This window comes from Aplidium turbinatum, chromosome 4 (genome assembly GCF_918807975.1).
Source record: "Aplidium turbinatum chromosome 4, kaAplTurb1.1, whole genome shotgun sequence".
In the NCBI taxonomy this organism is placed as follows: domain Eukaryota; kingdom Metazoa; phylum Chordata; class Ascidiacea; order Aplousobranchia; family Polyclinidae; genus Aplidium; species Aplidium turbinatum.
Window position 1 is genome coordinate 28,883,886 of NC_137475.1, and position 12,210 is coordinate 28,896,095.

Sequence of the window (12,210 nt, forward strand, 5' to 3'; positions counted from 1 at the left end):
AAAATTGACATGTATCCCGCGTCGCTGTCTGTATGCAAACGAATTTTGGAATTTATTTTCATATTTTTTATAATTTTGATTTTCAAAAAATCTCCAAATAGGGAACTCTTCGTAAAAGGCTGTCTCCGAATAGGGAACTCTCCGAATCGGACTTGCTCCATAGTAGCAGACTCACTTTTATGCTTGTTGTAGACAGTGCATTTATTTCTATGTTCGAATAGTTTCACTCGATTAGCCTATCATTTAATGTGCACTGTGCAGTCTTGAGTAATAACACTGATTGAAAATACTTTAGGTGTCTTACTATCTATGTTAAGTAATAAGCAAGTCCAGACTATGAGATCATTTGCAGTTGTTGAATTTGTATCAAGAGGTGAAGTCGATCTTGTACCAGAGAAATGGATATTTCAGGATAAAGATATTTTGAATTGTTATTGGCCTGAGCTTCCCGGCTACAAGGTTCGCCAGTTATGCCTGCAAAATTCAGATGCTAATCCAAATTGGAAAAAATATCATGTACGGATTATGTACAAAACAGGTGAACATTAATGATATTTAATTTATAATATCCATTAAGTTGTACATAAATAAAAGTTCGAAACAATCACAGGTAGGACCTTGCCAGTAGAAGTACCCAATGGCTGACAGTATATCATTTATAATTATGGTGACATAACTTTGTATTAAGAGTTGGAATTTACTTACCTTATGATTTCCTCTTACCAATTTATGTTGCCAAGTGTTAAGTTTCATGAAACATGTAATATGTTTTCCAATATATATATGGAGTTTTGTGCAACAAAATTTATGCTTGCTCTGTTGTTTCTGTTGCAGCACGGCTGCTTGTCTTAGTTAGCTGTCAATTTTTTGGTGTATAATTTCCATTTAACCGCTTTAGCGGATTGTTATTACTGTATTCCATATGCAATATGCATGAGATCTTATTCTCCAGTGTATCGTTTTTACAAAGCTTGATCACTGTTATGGGAAGATGACCTGTTAATATTTTGCAACAGATGATTTGGCCAAAGCGCTGTTAAAGTTGCAACGTGCTGAAAGTACTTCTGATTTGGCCTCAACAGCAGCTAGTGAAGAAGAACTAAATAACAGTAGACAACCTAAATCGAAAAGAAGAAAGAGGTATTATATAACAATGCATTTATTTTTCCTGATATTTGTTTATTTGATTTTGATTTTAACTGTTCAAAACCACTTTTACCCTTTCTTAACTTATGTATAATACATGGGTGCGTGCCAGTTGGCTACTTCGCATTATAGTAACTTTTTGTATTGAAGTCACAGTTACACTAACGTGGCAGTTGTATATAACATTTTTGTAACATTGTTGTATAAATTGTATCTAATGTAAGTACATTTTGGCTTGTTACATTGTACCTGACAACACCGTGATGCAAATATAAGCTAATCCTTTAAGATACTGTACGCCCATGCATTACTACGTTTATTGCATGTTGATTGGTTGTGTATGCAAAATGTGTTGATGTTGACGAGATATCAATATGTAATGTAGTAATGTACTAATAAGCAAAGACAAACATGATATCTAGCTGAAGTAACCGTTTTCAAATTATGAATGCAGGAATTGCCGGTTGCCTTTGAGGATTGCTGATACAGATGAAAGTGACTCACTGTCCGAGTCAGAAAATATCATTACTGTAAGTAAACAAATACTTTAATCACTTATTATTGATAACCATTACGATACCGGTAATCCCAAAATTTGACGATTTTTAGGTGTTGTTTTTTTGGGGAAATTGAGCGGTTTCTAAAAGTGGTACAATTTTTAAAAAAATATTGCAATCTCATTTTTAAGGTTAAAAGCACGGATTAAGGTGTTCAATCAAAACTTTTCGAACATTGTCTAAATATGCTGTCGCCATCCAGGATTTTGATGGAGCGTGATAGATTGGACAGTTTAGGATAACATAGTCGTCCGTTTGTTTTTGTGTGCGACACTTGAGGGTGTAGAGGGAGCCAAGCATATCACTGAATATATTTTGTTAATGTTCACTTTGACGGTCACTAAATCTTTCATAGGTTTCTACTCCTATACGAGCAGCTGAGGTTGCTACAGCCTTGCAGCAACTGCCTCAAGTTCCGGATTTTCCGCACTCTTCCTCTGTGAGGGCACCACAGTATTCAAGTCCAGAGCGTGAACAGTCAATCCTTGACTTTCACTTGGATGACAAAGACAATCACTTAAATGTTGCAATAGACACTACACCTGAAGTGAACATATCTCGTGAAGAATTTGTTACGCTGCAGAGTGAAGGTTTGCACATGGTTAAATTAAAATCTTGAAACTTGTTCGATTAACTTCGCTCAACAATTGCTCAGCTGCATCGGTGTGGTGATCTTAGTGATATAGTTTTAGTTATAATTCTTCACTTTGTCTATTTATGTTAACTCTTTTTTTATCATAACTTCCATCTTCACTCAAGAGCATTTTAAAATTCAGTTTCTCTAATAAATTAGATGAAATCTCTAATAAATTCCAAAATTTTGGAAGATCTGTTGAGTCTCTCTTGAAGGGAGCAAGTCTTTTAGGCGCAGACAGTTAGGTGCCGGTCAAATAAGTGCGCGCACTGTGGCGTCTAGATATTTAGGTTTACTAGGAATAGCACCTAAATGAACGGGCGCCACAGTGCTCTGCACCTAAATATCCAGACGCCACAGTGTGCGCACCTATCTGACCGGCCCCTAAAAGAGCATTGTTCTTAATTGGAATTATTATTTACCACTCGCTTTTCTTGTTTGGCAGCTCCTTGTATCACAACTGCCCTAGCGTGGGAGCCATTCTTTCTGCATTGTTAAAGCAACTACTTATTTTTCACACAGTTCGACGAATTCGAATTGCGCAACTGGAAATTAAGGGAATTTTAAATTGCGTCAATGAAAAATTGGATCTGATAATGAAAAGTGAAAGAAGCGCCCCAATACCATGTACAGCTCAACAAATAGGAGAACCCCCTTTGGAAATTCCATCTTTTCCTATCAACAGCCTGGAGGACTTTGACGAGCTTGAACACAACCTGGGAAACAGCACTGTTCAAAATAAATTGGTAATTTTTTTTTTACTGTTAACATGGCTGTGGAATCGGTATCACAACTCCGACTCTCCTCATAGAATAGACATACAAGAAATACTGGTTATTTTCACCCTCTTTAAAGCAGTTTTGCAATGTCGGTACTGCTGCAAATTTTTTAAAAGTTTCAACCAGCTTTGATTGCAGCAAAACAACGATTTGTTTGGAAATAGTCAAAATTATACATTTCCCAAAGTTTTTAACACTCTGACAATGGATAATTACTTTTAAAATTCCTCGCAATGTAGAGCATTCCTCAATTTTATATAGGAGTCGCAGGCCTCGAAATTTGTACTTTTTTCCGGCGGTCAAGCATGTCCTACCGGACTGGCATTTTCAGCGGACATTCAATATCTCAACCGGACAGATTTTCTACAACAGAATAACTCTGCAATGGTTGATGGCTTAATTAACCGACCCTGAAGTATACTGGAGCAGATTGCTTGCGAATAAATCAGTGCGTTAATGACAGTCGTGTAATGACGCAATAAACACAATTGAAAACAACAATCCAAATTTCCTTATTACAAAAGCAACTACCATCACTTATTCCGTGGTTTTCGCGTTATAGATTCGTTGTGCCAAGCGATTACTGCCAGAAATTCTATTTCCATCCGTATCAGCGTGAATAAGGTCGCCACATTCGCCTAAGCACGTGCGGAACCCAGCTGAGACTTGCTTTTCTGTGACGTACCTTTTTAACAAATGATCAATGTAACGCAATAATCCTCATTGTTAAAATTAGAATATGCCAAAAAGTTCAGATCTAGGCAACATACATAAGGCAACATTGCAAGGCGTTGAATTGAAATGATGTAAAAATAGCTACTTTTGCTATCAGCTCGTTAACCATAACCAATTAACCATGCCACTCTAATGTGATCTTTAAAGCAATTGCCTGTACTATTATTGTTTCAGCTCCATATTTGTTCGCGTTAAACAAACAATATTGTAACAATTCAAATTTAAAAGATGCTTTTGCTGCATTAGCTCTATTTTTGTCAAGAATTTTGCGGCGGTCATTTATGACCGACCAATGAGCCGGCTTCGACAGACATTCGAGGTCATTCCGGAGGTCATGACCGCCGGATATTTCGAGGCCTGGGTCGGGGTCACTGCAATTTTTAAAACTCCGACTCCTTTGGCTAAACATTGTTACGGCTCTGACTCCACGGCCCTGACTGTTAACAATGAAATTTAATAGCTAATAGCTTCTAATTTAATAGCTTCTACTTATGAGTGCGTTCTACTTTTATTCTATGGAATATATATCTGTGAAGTTTAAATTTTATATGATAATTGATAAATGTTGTTTTGCAGATTTCTTATTTTGGTCGGTATTTTTCCACTGACTTCAAAAAGACCGTAAAGCAAATTCTTTCTGGAGTATTTACGGACGCGCTTATGACGAAGTTCAATTGGATGGGTCAACGCGGTTTCAAGCGCCCAATGAAAGATTGCAAAATTGTCTTTGTAATTTATGGTATGTAGCCTAAACTTTAGATTTTGCACGCACCCTGCTTAATGAACGTATGTTACAATCTATTTTTAATATATTTGAACCGTGAAGGATTCTATATATCTATTGCTAGCCTATTGCTTTTGTGACTAAGCACTAATTACTTTTTTGCTTACAGCATCCGTTCGAACATGCAGTTACACGAAAGACACAACCATGGGCAATGTAAAAGCTGTTGTGCAAGAATTCCTCAAGTCAGCGGAAAAGAGAAGAAGACAGTCAGTTGCAAAGACATCTTCATCCAGCACGGTTCGCTCAACTGATGATGTGTGAAACAGCTGTACTGCCTTCAGTAGTTATATCCGTATTTTTTGTCAAATATAGTTATTACTATCTGAAGCCTTTACAGACTGTTTCACCAAACGGATCATCAGAAGGTCTGAAAAACATGCAAAAAAAGTAATGAATCGATAATTCTTTTACTGTATATTATATACATTATGATAGAATTATCGATTCATTACTTTTGCATGTTTTGCAAACCTTCTGATGATTCGTTAGGTGAAACAGTCTGTAAAGGCTTCAGATAGTAATAACTATATTGGATTTAATTCGCTCTGCTTTGCCTTTTTGCTTAGCATTGAGCACTTTTTGTAGTATTAATAGTTTTCATTGTTTTTGTATTTTTTGTCATGTGTGATATTGGTTATAAATAAATTGCCATGTTAAAGACGGGTTTGATGTCATGTAAAAAACAGGTTTGGTGTCATGTAAAAACTTGGGTTTGATGTCGTGTAAAATACGAGTTAGATGTCGTGTAAAACACGGGTTGCGTTTGTGCAAACACCCGTGTAAAACACGGGTTAGAAGACGCGTAAAACACGGGTTAGAAGACGTGTAAAACACGGGTTAGTAGACGTGTAAAACACGGGTTAGAAGACGTGTAAAACACGGGTTAGATCTCGTGTAAAACACGGGTTAGAAGACGCGTAAAACACGGGTTAGAAGACGTGTAAAACACGGGTTAGATCTCGTGTAAAACACGGGTTAGATCTCGTGTAAAACACGGGTTAGAAGACGCGTAAAACACGGGTTAGAAGACGTGTAAAACACGGGTTAGATCTCGTGTAAAACACGGGTTAGAAGACGTGTAAAACACGGGTTAGATCTCGTGTAAAACACGGGTTGCGTTTGTGCAAACACCCGTGTAAAACACGGGTGCACGTCACGGGTTTTACACGTGAAACTGGGGTAAAAAAACACGTATATTTCTCGTGTTTTTCACGAGCCAATGTTTATGGGGATGTCTTTTAGTTTCAAGATGTTTATTTTGAAAAATAAAAAATTAGTGTGAGCATAGTAATTTTGTTTCGTAATTATTCTTATAACCTTTTTTGTAATTTTATTAAAGGATCCAGTGCACTGTCACAGGCCTTTCCCCAGCTTGAAATACAATATTGCAAATGACAGTAAATCAAAGCGTGATACACATCTTTTAAAGTGTCTGTGTTGACATAATTTCTGAGTTTAAGCAACGCCCATGAACCTTTTGCTACTTTTCCGCAAATTTTATCTAAGTTACGTGATATTTCCATGTTAATTTGTTATCTATGTAAACGCCAAGGTATTTTATTTGATCTTTTTGTTGAATGCTTGTGTTACCAATGTTAATGTTAAAATTTTTATGTGTTTTTTATTTGTTATTAGCATGTATTTAGTTTTTCAGAAATTTATTTAACGATAATATATTAAGCTTCAACCAGTTGTAAACTTTTTGCATTTCGGCATTCACATTGTTCTGCAAATTTATTACACATTTGTTGCTCATCGTAAAATTGGTGTCGTCAGCAAATAGTTTAACATTCATGTTTGTTGAATTTGGTAAGTCATTTATATACAGTTAGAAAAGAAGGGGTCCCAATGTCGATCCTTGGTGCACCTGTCTTGAGGTAACCTGTCTTGAGTTTGAAGAGATTCCATTGACGACCGTGTGCTGTAGACGATTGCTGATATAGCTTTTTAACAATTGTAATGGAAGGCCCCGAAAACCACGTTTGCAGTTTCTGTATGAGAATAGTGTGATCAACTGTGTCGAAGGCTTTAGCTAAATCAAGAAATACAGAGCAAGTTGTATTTTTATTATCTAGGTTAGTTAAGATGTTATCACAAACGTTTGACACAGCTAACGAAGTGGAATATTGTGGTCTAAATCCATACTGATGTGGTGTGATCAGGTCTTTTTTTGTTAGATAATTGTACATTTGTTCATACAGGCATTTTTCGAATATTTTGGTGAAGAGGGACAATAGTGATATGGGCCTATAGTTGGAACAATTTTTTCTGGAGCCACTTTTGAAGATTGGGGTAACTTGAGCGACCTTTAGTACATCAGGATATACACTTTTATCGATACACTCATTGAATAAGTTGGTGAGGAAAGGGGCGATTATTGGTGAGGATAGTTTGACAAATTTTATAGGTATTCCATCATGTCCTGTACTTTTAGAGACAGAATAATTATTAAGATGTTTTAATACTTCTTCTTGATTGACAGGTTTTAGGAAAAAGGAGAATGGGACACTTTGCAATTTCAGTAATGAGCCAGGAGACGGTAGAGGGATTTTAGATGCCATGGAAGGACCAATTTCTGTGAAATAATCATTAAAACAGTTACTTATTTGTGCAGGGTCAGATATTTTTTCATTGTTAGTGGTAATTATTTCTTCTGGTATGTGAGCTGTGTGCTTATGTTTGTACTTAATGATGTCATTTATGGTTTTCCATATTTTTCCAGTGTTGTGCTTGCTTTGCGTAATAAGAAAACTGTAATGCATTTTTTTTGCTTGCTCTTTGGTATGAGTAAGTACATTTCTGTACTTTTTGTATGTTGCTTGTGCAGAAGTGTTTGTTGGGTCTTTTATTTTTAAGTGATAAAGTCTGTTTTTAGTTTTGATTGAGTTCAAAATTCCTTTTGTTAGCCATGGTTTGGTCTTGAGTTTTCTTTCTCTTCGAGACAACAATCGTAAAGGTGCATGCTTGTTTAAAGTTTCATTGAAAGTGTCGATGAAATGATTAAATTTGCTATGAACTGAATCATTCCTTTCTGTGTATTGGTTGGTCAAGCTATTTTCCAGATCACAAACGAATTCATCAGCAACAAAGTTTTTCATGTTCCTTACTTTTTGTGTATCAGTTCAGTTCAGTTGTTTTTTTATTTCTGACCATCATATCAAAACAATACACGTCAACATAGCAAAGGTCAAGAAAAAGGTAGAAGCGACAAAACGCGAACGTTAAAACGTGCTTGTGATCGAAGTAAGTTATTGAGTTGAAAAAAATTTGGCACGGTCGCAACACCTTCAGAAAAATTTAAGATATAAAGGGAAAATAAAAAAATAAAAAATGTTACAAAACAAATAAACATATATAGGCTATAACTTTATTAGCCTACATAACTTTAGCTGATATATTGAAGATTTGTATGGACAGTTGCTATGAAGATCGGCCATGGTGCATTATCAAGAGTGCTGATGGTCGTAAGGGGAACACGTCTTGATGCGTTTAGCTCATAGCAAAGAGCAAGGCAGGCAAAGAAAACCCCACAAAGAAATCCTACCACGGGCAAAGCCATTTCAAGCGCAACGCACCAGGCCTTGCACGACTCACAAAATAGATAGGCTATAACTTGACGACATGAAACAATGACAAAAAACAAATAAATCAAACTAGCAAAAAACAACATCATCATCTTGCGGAAATTCAATTATACCCAGGGAAGTTATGTCTTAGATATCAAGCGTGCTTTGATAAAAGTTGCGTTGATAAAGCGATAATTTTAGACCCCTGTCAGCTAAACTCGCCACTTCCACACCGATCCAACGTTTGGCTAACGTTGAATTAATGCAAAAATGACAGTCATCGCCAGCTGGGATGTAGTAGTGGTATGTCCCAGTAATATGATAAATTTGGGTTACCGTATGTTTTACACGTTAAACCATATTAAAGTGACAAAAAATATCCAATTTGGCATATTACGTTAAAAAAATAGATAAACAATCAGACAATAGCATGACGATCCAGTCCAAGATATTGAAATAAAACAACTGGTTGGAGCACATGGCCACCGCTTCACCGAAAGATGGAGATTTTTCTTGTTTTGGTTTTATAGAGTTTATCACAACTACAATCGGAAAGTGATCAGAAACATCGTGAATAAGAACATGGCATTAAATTTTATTTGTTTGGTCATTGCTGTATACATGATCGATTAAAGTTGAACTTGTGGAAGTTACACGGGTTGGGGATTGCACTAATTGATTGCAGCCTAAAGAGAGAAACGCATCACAGTAATTTTTACAGCGGAATTTTTTGTTTTGGCTAACATATCAATATTAAAATCACCACATATGTAATATTATTATTATTATTATTGTAACTGTCTCCGCCGCCAGTGTGGCCAAATCGTTTGGCATCCGCTGGCTTCGATCAGTCTTTCAACAAGGTTGATAGGATCTCCATTCTGTTTTGTCCTTTGCGATGTTTTGCAATCGATGGAGATGTGGTGTGCTGAGCAAGGATCCCAGGCCAGCTTTTCTGATGTCAGATCTCAGCAGTTGCAACAGTGAACCATTGTCTTGCAAGATCTCCACCATGAGATGGAACATGTTTGGACACATTCTGAGACTTCACCAGGACTCACCAAATATGCAAATATGCAAATATGCAAATATGCATATATGCATATTTGGATATTTGCAAATATGCAACAGTGAACCATTGTCTTGCAAGATCTCCACCATGAGATGGAACATGTTTGGACACATTCTGAGACTTCACCAGGACTCACCTCCTCAGAAAGCCCTTGAATTTGCAATAATTGGCAGCAAAAAGTACCAAGGCCGAACCGGACGTCACCGTACCAATTTATGTAATATTCTTTTTTGAAATTATTTAACGAATCAATGCACTCGCAGAATTTGTTTTGAAACTCATTTAACTTATTTTTGGGATGCCTGTATACTACACCAACTGTGCATTGTCTACTGTTTGATAAGGTAATATCTACCCAAAGATCTTCACATTCCTGTAAGTTTAAACTTAAATTATTAATTTGATTATAGGCCTACTTTATTGAACTGCTTACGTATAGCCCGACACCACCTGCTTGTATTTTAGCATCAGTTTGTTTGTTATTAAAGTGGACAAAATTATAGCCTTGCAAACCAGCAACAAAACGCAATCGATTTTCATTCAGCCAGGTTTCTGACACAGCAATAAGGCCCGGTGCTTCTTGCATTTCGACAAGCAGTGATTCTAAGTTTGCAAAGTTGCCAACTAGGCTTCTCATGTTTAGGCCTACATGTAAAATCGATAGCTGGTTCCTATTAATATTGTTAGTTAAAGAGAAGGAGTTTTTTTAATAAAAAATTTTACAATCCGCAGACATTGCAACAAACAAAGTAACTTATGACCAACAGATGAATACACAACCAATAACGCAGGACACGAAAGGTTACAAAATGACTTTGCAACAAAACAGATAAAAAGAAAAATCACCAACACCTGCATTTATAACTTGTAGTCAGGATAATCAAACAATTCACTTATGTGTGACGAAATAGGACGGTGACCAACAAGCACCGAAAAATAACAAGTCTGGTTTAAGTGGTGAGAAACACTTTAGAAAATAAACGAAACACTATTATTGCGTTATGAAATATTTAATTTAGCAAGGATTTTGGAAATTGACTAAGTAATAATTTAAATTTGAAACTAGGAACTAAATTAAATTACGGTACTTTAGTTGATGAAAGGTAACTCAGGGCAATATTCCGCCAAGCAGTGATATAGAATCAAATAAATTGTGTTAAAATGATACCTGATTAAAAATATGCAGCTTAAAAAGAGAATTAAGACTGGCGAGGATAATGGATATATTTACGTAGACGTAGCCTAAGTTATAGTGCAGGCCCTTAGGGGCAAAAATGAGCATCTTTAGGCTAAACGTGTTACACGTTGGTTTTTTGCATTTTTTTGTAGTTGATAAATCTAACTTTAATTTTAGTGGGTGCCGCAACTTTTTGGGTCACGTGATCACCCCCAAATCGGGGATTCCCCCCAAATCAATTTTGAGCTCTTTTCACGGCATTTCTATGCAATTAGATACGTTATTTTTTTATATTTGGACTGACTGCCACTACAAAATACACAAAATAAAAATCACCCAAAATTATGTTGTTAATGACGTCATTGTGACGTCATAACATTAATTTTTTTTTTATTGTAGTCGCTTGTTTGTTGTTGGTGTTACTTTTTTGGTTACAATAAGTTACCAATGCTAAAATAATTCCCTCTTCAAATATGACGTCAGCTTTGCATCATGAATGACGTCATAATTTTGTTATGTCATTTTTTTCAGATGTTTTTCGTACAGGTTAGTATAGTAGGTAGGCAATAACCAGTATTTTATACAGGTTGATTAGTGATAGGCCTATCATGAATGTAACTATCAAAAAACTACTCATCATCGGCGTATGAGCAGATCTTTCCAGGCTAGATTGGAGGGCAAGAAATCATCAGCCACTCAACAGTCTCGTCGTCCAGGACCCTCAGACCATGTGCACCGTGTGGAGGCCGGTGGGTTAGGCAGTGGTGGATGACATGGTCTGCGGTCTGTTTAGTGGCACCACACTCGTATTCTGGTGAAGGAGCCAGGTCCCACTTGCGCATGTCCGAACAAAAACGGCCGACGCCAGTTCGCAGGCGGTTAAGCTTGACCCACGCAAGCCTTGCGAGGGACATCCCCAGTGGACGGGGATCGGCATTGGGTATAAAGTCACGGAGCGTGAAGGTGTGGTTTTGCCACTCCGTGTTCCACATGAAATGCCTCTACGAAATCGGAGTGTCTAAGGGAGCTGACTTTGTTCGGCCCCCATCTTATGGAGATGCCTCAACGTGGTGTAGAGGTTAACCCAGGCTGAAAACTAGGCTCATTCCTAGCAACTACTGGGGCTAATAGACACACGTAAAAATCCCCAACGGCAATCTCTCTTTGACGGAAGAGGGCAGTGTCTGACGGGCAGGCATCCTGTAAGGCGGCCTCAATGAACAGAGCACCCGACAGCCCGTTGCAACCGGTTTCCCTGAATCTGCACGTTCCGATCTTATTGGACCGCAGTAGACATGGAGCTAGCCAAGAGTGTGTGCGTAGCCCTCACGTAGTCACGACCACCTTAAACAACCACACAAGCGAATGGCCTTTGTCTCAATTTAGACCAGGACCGAACAAAGCCAAATGGCGATGACGGTTCCACATGTACTGGTTCGTCCAGTGTTCCGCACTTACACCAAGTTCTTCTGTTTTCTTAAGTAGTTGTTGTGTGGCAGGCACAAAGGGGCGTCTTGATTTCAGCCGCTGCTTTGAAGGTGGTGGTTGCTTGAATATTGCATGGAGGGAATGGTCGGGGTCCAGAGCGCGGCGAGCGAGAGATATCGTGGCTCCTTTACGACGTAGCTCAGCGGATTGGATGCCTGCTAGGATGGGTAGGTAGTCCTTCGGAGTGGGACGCAGCCATCCAGTCACAGTATGCAGTGCATTGTTGATGGCGGTATCAACGTAGTTGGTGTGAGAACTACGGCACCAGA

General features: G+C 37.7%; 1 protein-coding gene across 1 annotated transcript; it reads left to right on the top strand.

The window, feature by feature from the left end:
* Positions 1–377: 377 nt before the first annotated feature.
* Positions 378–5,012, top strand: LOC145768092 (uncharacterized). Its single transcript, XM_082579564.1, has 7 exons — positions 378–538; positions 1,017–1,140; positions 1,601–1,676; positions 2,059–2,293; positions 2,860–3,083; positions 4,428–4,590; positions 4,745–5,012. The coding sequence occupies exons 1-7, from the start codon at positions 526–528 to the stop codon at positions 4,897–4,899; spliced, it is 990 nt and encodes a 329-aa protein (XP_082435690.1). The 5' UTR covers positions 378–525; the 3' UTR covers positions 4,900–5,012.
* Positions 5,013–12,210: the final 7,198 nt, after the last annotated feature.

Bases quoted from the DNA above. Each gene is read 5' to 3' on its own strand.
- LOC145768092 (XM_082579564.1), top strand. The intron at 2,294-2,859 runs GTTTGCACATGG...TTTTTCACACAG, and splicing joins TGTTACGCTGCAGAGTGAAG to TTCGACGAATTCGAATTGCG. The intron at 4,591-4,744 runs GTATGTAGCCTA...TTTTGCTTACAG, and splicing joins AATTGTCTTTGTAATTTATG to CATCCGTTCGAACATGCAGT.